The following is an 18,933-nucleotide window of genomic DNA, read 5'->3' on the forward strand; positions in this document are numbered from 1 at the left end:
TAATACAAATTTTATTTTTGGGTTGCTTTTTTCTCCAGTATGTAGGTCTTATTCATTTTATCCATCTGGCTTGGTAACCTCCACCATATCCGTTGTAGCAATCACACGTGAGTTGGCCTACGAAACATGATTGAAAAACCTCTCCCCACAGATCGACTCTATAACCATACAAGGAAACGGCAGTGCTGCAGATTTCTCGTCAATCAAAGCATGCTCAGGTTCCTCTTTAATTCACACAGTCGCACACATATATTTAGCCACCGTGTAAATATAAAAGTGTTATTTTGTTCTCAGAAAGTGAACTGGGTTGTGGCTGGTCTCTTTTTTTTTCCTCTCATGTCAGACATCACACCTTAGTAATTCTCAAGCAGCTCTTCTAATCGACTCTGTCATGATAAAACTGCAGTCAATCACACCCTTTACATGCTTTATGTGCTTTTGAAAAAAGTGATGGCTGATGGCAGCCATTGGCACGTGTTAAATTCACTCTGAGTTTTGCAAGCAGTCATGATTCGCATAGTGTTTGTGATATAATTGTACATATGCCGTGCAAGTTCATTTTTTTTGCTGAAAATGTCTTGTATATTTCTAGCCAATATTTTACATCTCTCATGTTCATTAATTTTAGTAAATTTTGCACATAATTGCATAAAACAAAAACATTTTATTTTATGATTATGTCCAAAATGATAGGATTGGTTTATTCGAATAAGATTTTTCAACATTTGTCATCCTCTGAAAACATGTTAGTGCATTTTTTAATGTCCATTATATTTTGTATATTATTTTTTATAATATCTTTTCAAATATATATATTTTTTGCTTTTGATTCTTCTATATTTGTTCATTTGTTTATACTTGTAGAGTTTGGATTATTTTATATTGATTTTGTGTTCTTAATATTTTGCATTCCATGTATGAAAAGTGCTATATAAATAAATTATTTATTATTATTATTATTATTATTAGATATAAAACATAATAATAATATATTTTTTTAATGTATTAATTTGACTAATATATGTTTTTAATTATTAGCAAAATCTTGAGTTACTGACTAACTGACATTCTCATTATAGGTTCATTTATTTATTAAATTAATTCATATTAATTATACTGTCAGCCATAAAAAAAATAAATAAATGTAAAAAACACTCTAAAAATGCTGGGTTAAATTTGGACTAACCCAACTTTTGGGTTAATAATTTTTTTTAATTTTTTTTTTATTTAACCCAACGGTTGGGTGAGTCCATATTTGACCCAAAGTTGGGTTGAAACTACCCAGCATTTTTTAGAGTGAACATATTTAACCCAACTTTTGGGTTAATAATTTTTATTTTTTTTATTTTTTATTTAACCCAACGGTTGGGTGAGTCCATATTTGACCCAAAGTTGGGTTGAAACTACCCAGCATTTTTTAGAGTGAACATATTCTGTTTAACATGATTTACTTTTTTCCCCCCTGGGTTTTTATAATAGCATGACCGTTTTTTTTTTTCCTTTTTGGATGAACTATTCTTTTTCATAGCAAAATGGATTTTGGTACAATTTTAGACTTAAGGCTATCAAGGTTAATAATCGATCACAATCAATTATCAGTAGCATAATTTGAGACGGTTTTGCGCTATGTGAAGTATACAGAGTAATTCAACTATAAAAGCTGCAGTAGATTCTGTGACTATTTTGAAGTTAAAACTGCACTGAAATTTCAGAAGCCTGGATTTTACATACTGAGGTGGTGTAAAATGATGTTGTAAAATGGGTTGTGCTTCAGTTTGTGGACTGCGGTCAATAAACATATCCTTAATTTGACGCTCACAGACAAGTGAACGTAATTACTTGAACAGGTTCTTCAATTTATTGTATTGTTTTATTTTACAGTTGTCGTTCCTATAACAACTCTGCTTCCCATCATTTGAATTGTTATATAATCCGCATTTAACTGTAGCTAATTTGCTCTCTAAAGACTTAAACCTCTGAATCACCAAGTAAAACAATCATCAAAAATAAAAGAGCGTTGCAGTAAATGACAAGATGTTGCCGTCATGCGGGGTGTGTGTCTGCCGTGTCTCTGACAGATGCGCGATAGACTGTCAAGCATATTTTTATATCGTGCACATTAGGTCACATCCATAAAACGGACATAAAACAAAAGGGTGTAGTCAGAGTCTTGTGGAACAAATTAAGCAGGCTTAAACATAATACGGCCTCTTGTTTTTAACAAGCCAGTCCCTGACATGTAACACTATCATGTGTGTGTGTGTGTAAGGACACAAAGAGACACTAAATTGATTTCCTGTCATTCTTTATATGCTGTGTGTTTTAGTATTGATCAGCCGATGTACAGCAAGGGTTTTCTATAAATGCTGTCCAGACTGTGATGGCTATTTTAACTGTCGAAATTCATTGACAGTCAAATGTCACCAATAATAGTCCAAAAATAATAGTGCGGAAGTCACAAAATCCATAAATTAAAAGCAACCTAAAACTATTTGAGCTTTGTGAAAGACATTAAAATGTATATGGTGATCATAAGAGACGTTTTATTTTTTAAAAACGAGTGTTTGGCAATCGCTCATCCCAACACTGTCCAGAACGTCCATGTTAAGACCAGTGTTGGGAAGGTTACTTTGGAAATGTAATAGGTTACAGATTACAAGTTACCCTATTTAAAATGTAACGTCCAAAATGTGGCATATTCCGTCCGCGTTAGGCTATAGGAATTCCGTTTTTATGACTGGATTCTACGAACCAGTCTGTGTTTTCCGCATCGCGGAAGTCAGTGCAATTTGGAAAAGAAATCAATTAAATCTGTATGTGGATGTGTGTAAATATTCAAATGTAATCCCCTTTGTAATCGTTAACATTTTCATAAGTAACTGTAATTTAATTACACATTTTGTCTTAGTAACTGTAACTGATTACAGTTACATTTATTTTGTAATTAAATTACGTAATGCCGTTACATGTAACTAGTTACTCCCCAACACTGGTTAAGACCCGCCTCTTTGTTTTTCCGATTTTATTGAACATTATGAATGTGTTTGACATCCAGCACATCCAACTTTTGGCAATTCACAGGAGCTTCTCGAAACACACAAATCCTGCTGGCCAGCCACCATGGGACACATTTTAAGATATTAAACTTCTGTTGAATATAATAGAGTCATTCTTTGAGACCTACAGGACAGTCTTTTTCACTTATTCAGCAGAAATGTTGTAAAGTATGACTTAAGCTGGTTTTGGGAAACTGATAAAGGCATGTCAGTCACAATATGAAAAGGGTGCTTGCTGTTCCTAAATGAAGATACGCGCACACACATGCGCCTGACCGTGCTGTGGCCCACAGTATTTTATGCCATGAATTCTTGGACTGAATCCTCGCTCACTTTGATACTGATAACAACTAAATGTGTCGACACACAGTGAGTTTGCCAAGCACTCGTAAATGCCAAATGCTGGGATCCTTCATAACACTGTTTTCAGCCTAGGTGTGTGTGTGTGTGTGTGTGTGTGTGTGTGTGTGTGAGACCTGTTTACTTTTGAGGAGTAGTTCTGTAGTCATCACTAATGATAAGGATGAAATATTCAACTGTTGAGTTTGTTATTCAGAGTTTCTGCAGGTCTTAAGAAGGTCTTAAACTATTAATTCACAATTTTAAATCGGAGCAGAAAGTCTACGATTCAAAGTCAAGTTGCATGCCTTGCAAAAATAATATCTTCCTCAGTATTTTTCTGGTACAAATACCTAAACATCCTTAAATCAAGATACATTTACATGAGATGCAAAATGAAGAAATTAAGTCTCGTTTTCTGAGAATTTAAATTTGCGTATAAAATAAGAACAAATGTCAATGGTGTGTAAAAATTACTTTTTGCATTTGAATTAAGTTGATTTTTCTCTTTATTCTTTATTCATTTTGATCAGTTTCACAGAAAACTTCTTATGTCATTTTGCTTCTCAATTAAATGTATCTTAATGTAAATGTAGCTTAATGTAAGGATCTTTTGACATTTGCACTGGAAAACAACACAGAAATGCTGAGGAAGAAAATCACTTTTTTTGCAGTGTGATTAGAAGGTACAGTAAAAGTGGTTGGAAGGAAAGCTATAAAGTTATTTTTTATAATTTTTTTTATTCTTATTTTTATTTTTTTTAATACACTTGCAAACATGTTGTTGACAGATTGTTTTGCTCAATTTATTCCTTAATTTTTTTTACTTAGTCTTAAAAAGGTCTTTAAATGTAAACTTACATTCATAAAACCAGCATAAATCCTGGTTACCGGTCTCTCTCTCTCTCTCTCTCTCTCTCTCTCTCTCTCTCTCTCTTTAAAACTGATCTTTAGGATTGAATGTGCGTAAATGATGAAATCAATGTCAATTGTTCTGCAATAGGGAGACATGTAAGAGAGTAGCTATAGAAGACACTGGAGATTTCTCCCATGCTCCCAATAATTTCCAAAAAAACGTACATGGTTGCTACAGTTTCTTTAATCTGATGCCATCTGTTGGCTTCAGGTTTAGAGTTGTCTTTAGTTGAGCATATATGTACAGTACATTTACATAAAGCTGCATATGCCTGGCATCCACCTAAACCTCACCAATGAGACCGGATCCCCATCCCGCTGCAGTCATAAGGGCGGTGCTTTATCTTCGCTTTTCCAGCTGTAATAAACGGCAAGAGCTCCATCAAGCTCTCTAAATATCATTCTCAGTTCGATTCTTGTTTATATTACTCGGATGAGTGAGCGAGCGACGAGCCTTCTGACCTTCTCAGTCGATCTGACTCTTCTAGTTGGCTCTGAGATAGACTGAAAGGAAGGAGGTTAATTACATTTCCATTTTTTGACCCACTTTCTTCCAGGTGTTTTACGTTGTTTGATGCATTGACTCGAGCCGGCGCGTAATGCGTGCTCTGACTCGAACGGACCTCTGGCAGGATGATGTAAAGCAAACATTCCTCCCTGCTTTGATTGGCATCTGTTTTTTCTGTGGCAGTATGGTCACCATTACTCCTGCCGTCACATTACCCTAAATCTGTAACAGACACGCATTGAGGATTATGTAAGCAGCAGGTTTTTGGCAAATGGTGCATTTCACAAGATCAGATCATTGTGTATGTTGTGGATGGCCTGCAGTCTTTTCTGTCCTTTTCTAATATAGACCTCAAAACAGCGTTTTTGGTTTCTGCTGCAGTCTGAAGGTTTGTAAAATGAAAAACATTGACGTTTCTTGGCATTTATAGCCCATGGATTGGTTTCTATTAAAACTAACAAATTTAACCAACTTTTTTTGTGTGTGTTATGGGATTGTCGACAGGTATTTAATTAGGCTGCTGTCCCTTTAAGACCGAATTAATGTAATATACTGACACATATCCGGTTTTCACCCACCTGTTTATGTTCAGCTTAAGCCATAACCTACTGTATTTGCGTGAGATACTCCACATGATGGAGATTTTGACAGCTGTGTGTGTATTTGACAATAAAGGCGCAAGGAGAACTGATCGCAGAACTGGGATCACGTGGCCGAGAGAGTGCTTCTGGTGTCATTCAGCGTGAATCCGCCTATCTATCCCATCTTCACTTACTGCAATCGATAACAAATTGTGATTGGATGGTAATTTTGTCCTATAACAAGCTTGGTTACCTTTGATTAGGCTTTTCTCGTGTGACAGAACACTTCTACTACTTGCTCTGATCACCCAGTCGTAAAGAAATTTTGAAATACGGGATTAAAACTGGCTTGGAAACTTTTTGCCTTGCCCGCATTTATATTCCCTACTTTTCACATGGCTTTTATGTAGTTTTTATTGTCTTTTGTCCCAGGCCCAAATTCTGACTTTCAATTTTTAGATATGTAAAAATAGGGTGACCAGATTTCTGGATCACGTGGCCGAGAGAGTGCTTCTGGTGTCATTCAGCGTGAATCCGCCTATCTATCCCATCTTCACTTACTGCAATCGATAACAAATTGTGATTGGATGGTAATTTTGTCCTATAACAAGCTTGGTTACCTTTGATTAGGCTTTTCTCGTGTGACAGAACACTTCTACTACTTGCTCTGATCACCCAGTCATAAAGAAATTTGGAAATACGGGACAAAACATAATAAGTCGGGACACTAAAAATAGAGCTGAAATACGGAACTGTCCCGGGAAAAACAGGACGTCTGGTCACGCTATGTAAAAACCATCATAAAACTACACATTTTTAAAACCATGACGATGCAAACACAGAAGAGAAATCAACACAGTCTTTAAGTGTTGATTGTGAAAAAGATTTATGTCAATTAAATGCAAATTACAAACTTAATGTGCGGTTACATTTACCTTTGTTTTGCAAATTTTCGTGGGCGAAATCCAGTCATTTTAATAGGAATCCACGCAGTTGGGAATTTCGCTTAAGGGTGAAACATTTCCAATGTAGATTTGCATCAGGTTCAAGTTGGTTACCCAGATTTGCCCAGTTGACCAACAGAAAGCTGCTTAGTTTGAAAGTGTTTTGTGTGAGCTGTGCTTCATACATCTCTACACTATTGACAATAGACAATGAACATTTTTGGTTTGCGAAATTTAGCATAAATTTTACTCATTTGATTGTACATTTAGTCCATACCAACAGTTTTTCTGTCAGTCTGCTTGTTTACTAAGGATTGTAAATGAAGGGCTTGAAATGAAATGTGAGGCGTGATGAACAAAGAAAACAAATACAAATCTATGTAAATATAACTTTTAAGCAGAATATTTTTTTCTTAATGTGTGTCATTTCAAAAATTCAAATTGAGCCATCATTTTGTCAAATGATGTGAAAAATGTAAATTATTTTGTTGTAATTGGATTGCACTAACTATAAAATTAACCTATGCAAGACAAACAAGTTTGGCCATTTGATCAAATGTGACAATTTTTTAGTTTCAAAATATGTGGTTCAGAAAAATGACAGAATTGTCCTGTAATACAGTGTGAATAGTATTTATTTCCTGAAAGTCCACTGGGCCAAAATGCCACACTTGATTTGTATTTATGGCCAGTGACTTGCAGAAGCAAATACTACAATTTCCTGCCTAAAAATAAGATTTAAAGGGAATGTAAACCGGAAAAAGATAATAAAAATGATACGAGTTAACGGTTGAATAAGTAACTAGAGAACTATTCCACTAGTGATTTTGATGTTATAGTTCGTTGCTCTTGAAAATTGTAAATCTAGACAGAAATCACTCTGCCAGATCTGAGCGATTTACTGTAACATTCCTCTCATATTTCAATCATGACAACTCTCGGAAGATTTTAGCATGGTGATGGATATGACAATGTTAATGTATATGTCTTGGTGGAACAGATCTGCTACGCTGCTGCTGAATTGCTGCTGCTGTTGGTTATTGCGGTAGTTGTAGATTATTGCTGCTGCTGCAAGCAAGTACAGGAACTTGCTACTGCCAATGCATATGGCGATACGGTGCCATGAGTATTTAAGACATACTGCTGCTGCACAAATAGCATATAAAATAACCCCGTAGCAGATCTATACAGGTGGAGCTGGGGAAGGTGGAGGGTTTCAGAGAACTCTGAAAGCGCACTGCAGGAATCTCAAGTGAATGCTAGCCAGCCATATAAATGGAAGGCAGTAAGCTCATTGGCTGCATATGCAGCATGAACCAATCAGCTTGTGCCAAGTCGTTTAACTCTCAGAATGCGCCATCTAGAGTTTCATGACTGAACTATATATTTATTTAAGGTGGCTGAATCTGGCTAGTGCTAACATCACTTTAACAGTCCTGCCGTTTGGTGGGAAAGGGTTTGATTTGTGGCGTCTCATGAGCCAGTGGCTCCTAATTAGCGAGGCCTGTCATGTACGTGAGATGAATGTCTTTAAGGACCAGTCTTGGGCTTTAACTACCCTGATTGTTTGTGTTTGGAGACATTCAGCTTTATTCACAATGCTGGAATGGTCAATGGCTAAATGCACCATGTTCCCATTCCAGAGTGGGAACATCATAGACTCTATTCTCCTTGAATTCAAATCCGCCGGAGTAAAAGAAGCGATAAAGAGCACTTTTGTAACTAATGAATGTGTAGCAGAAGCAGCTCTGTTTTATTGGCCCGTATAAGTTTGAATGCTTCATAAGATAAACAGTTATTGTAGAGCACGACACGGTTTGCTGTAAAAGCTCCACTTTTCTCTTGGGAGGGAATGCATATTTTTGACCTGCGCTGACGTCAGAAATGACACTCTCCTTTTAAATATAGCTTACTTACTCTCAGCCTGAGAGACCAGATGCTGACATGTTTTATGGCATTGCACATGTTCAAAGTCACGAGGAGATTTCATGAGGTTCAAAGCTAATTAGCATTTACATAAAGTGTCTTGGCAATTAAAGACAGCATGAAACAACATTCGCAAGGCATTAAACAAAAATCAGCATTGTATTGTCCTTTACATGTATTTTATTTCTTCGGGATTTGTGGAAAGTGCAGTTTTCTATTATTGATAAATATTTTTCCCATGTTATTAAGCATACAAATGTTGTCTGTCTTGATATTTTCTGGAAATAGTTTTAATGGCTACTTTTGTCTTTTTTTCTGTCTAGGTGGAGGAGGAAAACGGAAAGGAAGAAGTAAAAAATGGAGGGAGATCCTTCGTTTCCCTCATATCAGTCAGTGCACAGAGTTGAGCAAAACCATTGGTAATGTATCAACACTTTGTGTGTCTTGTTTATACACTTCCTGTCATTTTCATGCTCCTTGTCAGCTGTGCTGTTGTTCTGGCCAAGTTGCTGTTCGCCATTGTTTAGCTGTCTCGGAGTTTACATTGCCATTGGCTTAATCCCAGTTTGCTTACAGTCTGAGAAATAGCATCTGAGATGAGAATTGGCGCGTCCCAAACTACATTAAGTTGAAAGTAGTATGTCAGAGGTGCCTGGATGCCATACTTGTCCCAGTGGAGTTGCAAAATATGTTTCCTTGCATGCTGTTTGGTCTAATATTGCACACAATCCCTTGAGCAACAGAAGAGGAGTGACTGTTATCCAACTTTTTCAATTTCATTTCAAAACTTAAGTCACCCCAGCAACAGTTTTCAAACTTTTTAATTTATGGAATACACACCAATTCTGTTCAATAGTTCTTAAGATTTTTAATGTTACTGAAATACAGTTAAACAAGTAATGTTGTGAAATATATTTACAATACTAAAATAGGAAGCAGTTATTTAAATGTATATCAATGTAATTCATTCTTGTGATGCAAAGATCATTTTTCAGCATTGTCACATGATTCTTCAGAAATCATTCTAATATGATGATTTGATGCTCAAGAAATATTTCTTCTTATTATCAATGTTGAAAACTGTTGTGTATTACTCACATTCATAGCACTCCAAAACTTTGACTTATTTCTTCTGCATAAGGTGTTTTGAAGAACTGTTTTTGTCCCTATAATGAAAGTCAGTGGTGTTCAAAACAGCGTTGGTCCCTACTGGCTTTCATTGTATGAACAATTTACCTTCTTTTATATACCATAATTAGTGGTCGACTGATATATCTCCAAGGCCGATATATCGGTCGATATTTGGCATTTTTCAAAAAATCTGCATCGGCCGATAAGTTTTTCTGTTTGGCCGATGTGTTCGAGGCTTTTATTTTGATGGAGCTGAGAACGGCAGCGCTCACATTCTCTCTCTTGTTTACTGTCGTTGTTAACAGTTCTGTCTAATACGGATAGAAGTCTGTTTAATAATCAGATAGAACGGTTAAACAAAGGAATTAATTTATACAAAAAGTATTATAAAGATTGCTTTTATATTATTAGTAATAGAAAGGCAGACATTATAATACTTTTTTCGTTTGCCGTCAGCATAAAGCAAATACGCATTAATATAATTTAAACAAATCTTTGAATGATTAATGAACATTTAATTTCACAAACCTTGCGAACTTAGTCGAATCCAGCTGTGAGATCTTGTGAAGTGGGCATTTTTATCCAGCACGATCACGTGTTCTCTGTGTGACGGTCGGTCCGTGTGAATTTAATGCTTTAAACTTTTAAACTCGTGATTCAAATTATGCTGCACTTTATGCATTTGCCCACTGTCATATTCATGTCATTTTCTCTGTGTGCTGTATGTAAAATGAGTGTTACCCTGGCTTTATTTGAAAAAATATGATTCCCAATGCACATAAACTTCCCAGAATACTGAGTGCCCTGTTGGTTACAGTGTTTACTTCCTTTTTAATTATATTTTTATTAAATATTTATTTATTTGTGAAAAATACTTTGTCATCTAAAGTATAAGTATGTTTATTTTACACATTTATTTTTGAATCCATTGTCAAATGATTTCAAATTTCTTAAATATTAATTAAAATTAAAAACAAATTATATCGGCTTTATATTGGCTATCGGCCCCCCTGCTTTCCAAGATATTGGCATCGGCTGTCAAAAAAACTATATCGGTTGACCACTATCCATAATACAGGTTTTGTAAAGACATGAGGTTGAGTAAATGATGAATTTTTCAGTTTTCTTTCTTTAAAAGTATGTCCCTTTCTATTAACCACATGGTATATAAACTGACTGGCCACTTTATTAGGTACACCTGTTCAACTGCTCTTTAACGCAAATATCTAATAAGCCAATCAAATGGCTGCAACTCAATGCATTTAGGCATGTAGACATGGTTGAGAAGACCGAGCATCAGAATGGGGAAGAAAGGTGATTTCGGTTTCAGAAACTATGAAAATCCGAAAAAAAGAGAAAATATCCAGTGGGTATCAGTTCTGTGAAAGAAAATACCGTGTTGGTGCCAGAGGGTCAGAGGAGAATGGCTAGACTGGTTCTGAGCTTATAGAAAGGCAACAGTAACTCAAATAACCACTCATTACAGCCAAGGTTTGCTGAAGAGCATCTCTGAACACACAGCAGACGGTCGACAACAGCTGAAGACCACACCGGGTGCCACTCCTGCCAGCTGAGAAAATAAAACTGAGGCTACAATTCACACAGGATCACCAAAATACAACAGAAGATTGGAGAAATGTTGCCTGGTCTGATGAGTCTTGGTTTTTGCTGCAATATTCTTGCAGCAAATATTCAATGTTCAGATGCTAGGGTCAGAATTTGGCATAAACGACATGAAAGCATGGATCCATCCTGCCTTCATAGTTCAGGCTGCTGCTGCTGCTGCTTGTGAGCAAACTTTAGGCCCCTTAGTACCAACTTGACATTGTTTAAACACCACAGCCTACCTGAATACTGTTTTTGAACATGTTCATCCCTTTATGACCACAGTTTGCCTATCGTGTGATGGCTACTTCCAGCAGGATAACGTCACAAAGCTCAAATCATCTCAGACTGGTTTCTTGAACATGACAATGAGTTCACTAAACTCAAATGTCCTCCACAGTCACCAGATCTCAATCCAATAGAGCAGCTTTGGCATTTGGTGGAACAGGAGATTGGCATCATGGATGTGCAGCCCACAAATCTGCAGCAACTGTGTGATGCTGTCATGTCAATAAAGACCAAAATCTGAGGAATGTCTGTAGCACATGGTTGAATCCATGACACAAAGTATTAGGCAGATGTAAATGCAAAAGGGGATCCAACCTGCTACTAGCAAGGTGTACCTAATATAGTGGCCTAATAAAGTATCACTGTATCACCACAGTACTTTTTTGTAAAGTTTTACCTGTTGTTTTGTGTCTCAGAGCGGGACTACTTCAGCCTGTGTGACAAGCAGCCCATCGGGAGACTTCTGTTCCGCCTCTACTGTGAGACCCGACCAGAGCTGCAGCGATCCATCCAACTCCTGGACGCCATGGTACGTCTGCACACACATGCACACCTCTCCAGCATGCAATGCACCTGAATTTATTTAGGATTGCCCAAACAGCTTTTAGTCACTAATTGCTGGTTCTTTCAAGCCATTCATCTTCTTTGAAAATCTATTGCCCACTCAAAATCTCTCAGGTTTCTTATAACCCTCCATCAATGTTCCACTGCCCTAGACAACATGCCTCCCACATGACTAGCTTGGGCTATCATGGAGTAAAGCCCAAAATATCAGGGCCGGCATGTGGTCTCTGAATGAGGCCATTGTCTGGTCTCTCCAACACCCCTATAGACCCCAAACAGTCTGACCCCTGGGAACCTGAACCCATGACAGGGAGTCGCCATCATAAAACATGGGGCAGCATATTTGTGTTTTTTAGGACTGGGAAAAGGTGTTCATCTTGTTTATGGTGTCTTGGAACGTTCTCCTTCTCATTTTAACAAAAACCCTTTGTGCGGTGTAGCTGTGTAAGTGAATAGGGAAGCTTTATTGATGTGTTTCAGGGAAGAACGTAAATGTCATTTGAAAGTCAAATAAAATAAAACCAAAATGTCCTTAACATAAAAGCACCGTAATCGTGCCTGGGTTACAATGTTACAGCTAATGAAATAAGAGCGTAAGATTTTTAGATAATGAAGGGAAAATGCCATGAGGGCGTGTGTTTAATTAAAATTATCATAGGAATCGTGTGGGATTTTATTAGTTGTTATTTTAGGAAGAGTAGCTGTCATTAAAGGTGCATAGGACCACTTATTTCTATTTAAATTATTCATAATTATAGTTCCTTGTTTGGAGAATTTACTTCAGAGTGAATCTCATGGAGACTGTGAAGTCATAATTAACCCTAAAATCAAAAGACAAGAAAATAAAATTATATTTTGCCTGAAGTAGACAAAGTTTATTTTAGAGCCACTAGAAAATAGTACCCCAAAATTCTTATTACGGTAGTGCCAAAAAATTATTCAAAAGTATTTTCTAAATGGCTGCATTTATTTTATCTAATTACAGTAAAAACAGTAATATTTTGAAAAATTATTACAATTTTAACATAGATGTTTTCTATTTGAATATATTTAAAAATGTAATTTATTCCTGTGATCAAAGCTGAATTTTCAGCATCATTACTCCAGTCTTCAGTGTCACATGATCCTTCAGAAATCATTCTGATTAGTGGTTCAAAGGATCACAAATCTCAAGATTCGGATCACATTACATTTTTTGACCCACGGATCGGATCATTTTTCGGATCAGCAAGAAAATAAAAATATTTCAATTTAACTTGCTTTCTATTTATTACTTAAAGTTGAAGTACTTCTTTGATACCACAGCAAATACTACTAGATTAACTAAGAAAGTTTAAACATGATTAAAGAGACAAGAGGACAGCCAGTAAAAATAAGAACAAATACACAAATTACAAGCATAGATAAATACAACAGAATATGTTACAAAAGAAGAGGATTCAGTTCGGTGTTCGCGCACCGTCTGAAACGCGTCTGCGCGCTTCATGTGTGTGCGGCTGTGCGCAAAGAGAACAGCGCACGAGTAACGAATCGAGTTCCCTTTCGCCTTTTCTCTCTGGAATTGTTTAAAATTTGCTTGCTTGTGTAAATACGAACAAATGATAAACTTATACTCGATTATGTTATCTATTATGGTTACATTTTGCAAATAATCCGCGGATCACATGCGTGCCGAACCGTGGGACTAACCACTAATTCTGATATGCTGATTTGCTGCTTAAGAAACATTTCTATTCCCCATTATTATAAATGTTGAAAATAAGCTGTGCTGCTTCATATTTTTGTATAAATCATGATTTTTTTCAAATTTACAGAATAAAAAGATGAATAGTTCAAAAGAACAGCCTTTATTTGGAATCAAAAATCTTTTGTAACATTTCAGACATTTTTGCTGTCACTTGTTCTCAATTTAATGCATCCTTGCTTTCAAAAAACAAAAATCTCCAAACTTTTGAACAGTGTATATCATCTAAATTACACATTTACATTTCATAATATTATTTGTTTTAGCTCCTTTTATGATGATTTTAATACAAAAATCATGGTGTGCAAACAGAATGGTTTCCATTACTGAACTGCAGTGAGATCTTGTTAAATAGTGAAAAGAGCTACAAACAAACTCGATTTCACAATTTCTTTTGATTTTTAGGGTGAAATATGGCCCCAGCGTCCTCTTGACAGCATCCCCTTTGTGAGATTCACCCAATTAATCTGTGTTCTCAAGAAGAATTAAAAAATTGCCCTTTATGACCTGGCATACATTCAAATCAGTTCAGGATTGGACTTTGAATAACAAATTGAATGTAAACACAGAGATGCATTGAACTGAAAATGCATGAGTGTGTTTGATGTATGTCTGCATATGTTCTGCAGGCAGCGAGCGTGTATGCGTGTGTTTGTGCGAGCCACCATAAGGAAAGAGCCCGGGGGATTTTTTGAGGCCTGCTTTGACGTCAGAAAGTAGCGGGATCTCAATTGTTGTGGCGAGATAGACAGCACTGTCTGTGTCTGCTCTGTGTGAGATCTCTGTGTGTGCGAAACAAGGAAAGAAGCACAAGAACTTCATGCGAGAAACCTCTTCACACGTTATTTGGGTTTGTGTGTACACAAAGACGAATGAAATGTGCATGCCACTGACCTTTTTGGTCCGGGTTTTGCTTTTCCATCTCGGTGGAGGCGGAATAGTCCGATGTTATCGCACACATCAGATTGGCCCAGTTCCCCTGTGTCAGAGGCAGCCCGCCATTTGTGTTGGCCTGGTGGCTCTACTGTACCATTCAGAGCCACTGACATAGGTCTGTTCTCAAACCACTATTATAATTGGATCTCTCTCTGTGTGTATGTGTATGTGTGTTTATATTTTCTGCTTTTTTCCATGCAGTGACCTTTAACATGCAGGCATAGCAAATTCCCCTGCAAATTCCATCATTTCCCATTCAAAAGATGCCAAGAGAGCAGAATTTAAATCTTGTCTCCTTTCTCAATGTCACTGTCATCTACAGTTGTAATGTGAGCGTAAAAATATGTATTCCAGGTTCAGTACAGGTTACTTCAGTCGGTCAGACAGTACAAGGACCACAAAAAAACATCAGCATGTACCGAGAAAAGAATCACTGCCACAGTAAAGAGCTAACAATAGAAGTGCTTGGAGCCGGGGAATAAATATGTGACCCTGGACCACAAAACCAGTCTTAAGTGTCAATTTTTCAAAATTGAGATTTATACATCATCTCAAACCTGGATAAATAAGCTTTCCATTGATTTATGGTTTGTTAGGATAGGACAATATTTGGTCGAGATACAATTATTTGAATATCTGGAATCTGAGGGTGCAAAAAAAATCAAAATATTGAGAAAATTGCCTTTAAATTTGTCCAAATTAAGTTCTTAGCAATGCATATTACTAATCAAAAATTAAGTTTGAATATATTTACAGTAGGAAATTTACAAAACATCTTGGAACATAATCTTTACTTAATATCCTAATGATTTTTGGCATAAAAGAAAAATCTATCATTTTGACCCATACAATGTTTTTTTTGGCTATTGCTACAAATATACCCCAGCGACTTAAGACTGCTTTTGTGCTCCAGGGTCACATATTACAATACACATTGTTTTATAAGTATAGCAACAAGACCTAAACATTATACATTCATTAAATGTGCGTAGACACATATTTATGTGTAAACCCTGTGTGTGAACGTTTTAATTTCTGCATGAATTTAGAATAACATTTATATCGAGCTACTCATTTTTTGTGTCTGTGGGAAATATATAATTGGACATACAATTATGCAATTAACACAATTTTAGTTTTTCAAAAATCTTTGCAAATACTGTAATAATCCAGTGTGCTTTTTCACAGTACTGTAATTGTTATTATTATTATTATTATTATTATTAAAGGGGTGATCTACCGGCTTTTTTCGAAGGCTTGATTGTGTTTATGGGGTGCACTGTAACGTGTTCACGCTTTGTTTTTAAAAAAATCACATTATTTTTCACATATTTTACCTTTATTCCACACTGCTTTTCCGTTCTTCTAAAAACGATCTGTTGACTTCCTGGCTCCTCCCCATTCGCAATGGGCTCAGATTGGTTAGCTGGCCCAGTGTGTTGGGATTCGCTAACCGCCTAGTGCAGGTTGTTTGAAAAACTAAAATTGTGTTAATTGTATAATTGTATGTCCAATTATATATTTCCTACTGACACAAAAAAGGAGTAGCTGGATATAAATGCTATTCTAGATTCATGCAGAAATGAAAACGTTCACACACAGGGTTTACACATAAATACGTGTCTACGCACATTTAATGAATGTATAATGTTTAGGTAAATATATATTTCATCTTATTAAAGTTACAAAAGTGATTTAGTCAAGAGCAATAAGATATTTCTCTTTTTTGTTGCTTAACATGAACGACAGACAGCAGGAATATTAGACTGCTGTCACTTTAAGAGCTGCCCGATCCAATATACTGTTACACATGTGTTTTCTTTCACAGCTGTTTGCTCTCACTTAAGACCTAAATTACTGTGTTTACAAGAATACTTGCAAATACCAGCATTTGACACATACGTGTGTGTATTTAACCATTAAAGGGCTATAAAGAGGCAAAAATAAGTCCATTCAATACCCCTGCGCTCTATGATCACCGTCATCACGTGCTCGCACCTCTCTGACAGCGAACGCATATAGCGAAATTAGTTCTCTTTCGCTGCGGATTGTGTTTCAGCGGCTTAAAATCACTTGTTTTTAAACAACAATGCTTAAAATAGCATGCAAACAGTAAGTTTTTGAGACCACGTAGCACAGCAATGTCACGTAAGCGTGTAACCACGATAGAGGCAATAGTCCAAAATCTCTTTTTGACAAATTCTACCGGTTAATCGTGTCTACCGGTATATCACCCACCACTATGATGAACACATTTATTTTTAGGCTTTTATTCAGATATAAACATAGATCAACACACATACACAGAGCACGTCGAATATGGTAAACAAGGCTCAAACATGCTTGCTTGACAAGCAAAAACCAATCAGGTTTGTTCTCTCGCATCACACAAGCATGTTTGAGCTTCCCCAATGAGTAATTGATGACAAATTAATAATTTTGGGGGGAACTTTTTTTCTTTAACTTAGGCACTATCTGCAGTTATTTCCATAGAACCAGCTTCTATTGAACTCTGAACATTCCGTGTAACATTCTTTTCTACTCACAGCACTATTTTAAATCTTCCAATGAAGGAATTGCCAAATGTGTTAAGCGGAATGGAAATCATACTGCTGCATGTGTCGAGACGCAGTGCCCGTGCGCACACACACAGTCCCCCACTATGTAATGACGTTCAATGTATTTAGTGACGCTGCTGGGCCATGCTGTGGCGCTCCAGGACCTTATGGAATCCAGCCGTGTTGACTGGCTGGTTACCAAGCAACCTGAAGTCACACACACGGTGGGCTTCATGAAGCATGTGTGTGTGTGCGCTCGAGAAGCATATGTGTGACGCGTGTGCGGACACATGATTTGTGCGAAAACCTATTTGCAGGTACATATGCTTCGGTGTAGGCGCGCGAGCTTGTTTTTACATCTTTCGGGAAGGAACCGAGTGGGGGCAGCTGGTCATGGAGAGTCTTGCGTAATGGGATCCACAGAGCACGAGGGCCGGAGAGGGTGTTGATGAGGGTGTCATCAAGCATTAACCCCCCCAATACACACACACATAGGCACATTTACGGCCCTTAGGGAAAGGACGTGCCAGACTGTGGAGCTCATTCATTGTGTAATCACTCACAGACTCAATTACACGATGCCTCTGCCTCATTCAGCATATAGAAATGGATACTGACTGAAATGGTGAAGTCAGTGGATGTAGTTTCTGTTTTCCAGTGTTGAACAAGTGATTTGAGTTCACTTAATACTCTGTCTGTCTCGGTTTCTTTAGTCTCGAGGTTTTTGAGTATTGGCGCAAAGTCTGGTCCAAATTAGCCTCACATTAGTTCTTTGACTAATACATAAAGTCTGGGCCACATTACAGCATATTCTAGGAATAAAGACCTACTTAGACAGGAAGACACTGTCTTCCTGTTCCTGTTCTTCCTGTTCCTTAATTTAACTTAATAACAATTTTCAAACAATTTCACAATCAAAATTTTAGTTATATAACAACACTGATTACCAGTTACGTTTATTATTGCTGAATTAAATGCATAGTTCATCTAAAAAGTTATAGTTCTGTCATAATTTACTCGCCCTCATGTCATTCCAAACCATACTGCATTGGCTTTCATTGTATAGACAAAATTGCAGAGACATATTTCAAAATATCTTCTTTTTTTTTTTGTGTGTGTGTGTATGGGCATATACATCTGAAATATCCTGAGTGATATGCTTATAATTCAGCACAAATCATTTTGATCTCAATGCTATGAACCTTAAAAACTTGGGAACGGCTATAAACCTTTTTCTTGGTGGACTGATTAAAAACCTGTGCTCCCTCACTCCCAGAAACTGCAATTTGCCATTTTTAAATGCAACATGCATCAGCCTGGCTCCTCAGGCTGGCTACTATTTCATTAACATCTAAATTAGATGCATTATGTCATAAGGTATCATGTATATTTTGGGTTATGTTATGGCTTGTTTATCTTAAAGTTCATTTATAACTTGTTGTGAGTAATTTGTTTGTATCTGGTCGTTTAGGAGGACTACGAGGTGGCACCTGATGAGAAGAGGAAGAGTCGAGGAGATGAGATCATCAAGAAGTTTCTCACCAAGCAGGTGTGATTTGGTTTAACTTTCCTGTTGTGTGTTTGTGTGTGTGTGTGTGTGTGTACTTGTTTATGCTACATTGTGGGGACCAAATGTCCCCACAAGGATAGTAAAACATGAAATTTTTGACATTGTGGGGCCTGGCCTGCGGTCCCCACAAGGGGAAAAAATGATTAAAAATAGTAAATTATGTTTATCTGAAAGTGTAACATTGCAAACAGGTTTTCTCTAAGGGGTAGGTTTAAGGTTAGGAGATAAAAAATATCGTTTGGTCAGTATAAAAGTAATAGAAGTCTAT

General features: G+C 36.8%; 1 protein-coding gene across 2 annotated transcripts in view; it reads left to right on the top strand.

The window, feature by feature from the left end:
* LOC107691567 (G protein-coupled receptor kinase 5-like) overlaps window positions 1-18,933 on the top strand; it is a 55,800-nt gene that overhangs the window by 23,218 nt on the left and 13,649 nt on the right. For both annotated transcript variants that reach the window (XM_016490221.1, XM_016490222.1), the window contains exons 2-4: window positions 8,593-8,688; window positions 11,710-11,822; window positions 18,567-18,644. In XM_016490221.1, coding sequence (XP_016345707.1) covers window positions 8,593-8,688; window positions 11,710-11,822; window positions 18,567-18,644 — 287 coding nt within the window. The remainder of the gene's footprint in view (window positions 1-8,592; window positions 8,689-11,709; window positions 11,823-18,566; window positions 18,645-18,933) is intronic.

The sequence above is a fragment of the Sinocyclocheilus anshuiensis genome, unplaced genomic scaffold, assembly GCF_001515605.1.
Source record: "Sinocyclocheilus anshuiensis isolate Anshui unplaced genomic scaffold, SAMN03320099.WGS_v1.1 scaffold630, whole genome shotgun sequence".
Lineage (NCBI taxonomy): Eukaryota > Metazoa > Chordata > Actinopteri > Cypriniformes > Cyprinidae > Sinocyclocheilus > Sinocyclocheilus anshuiensis.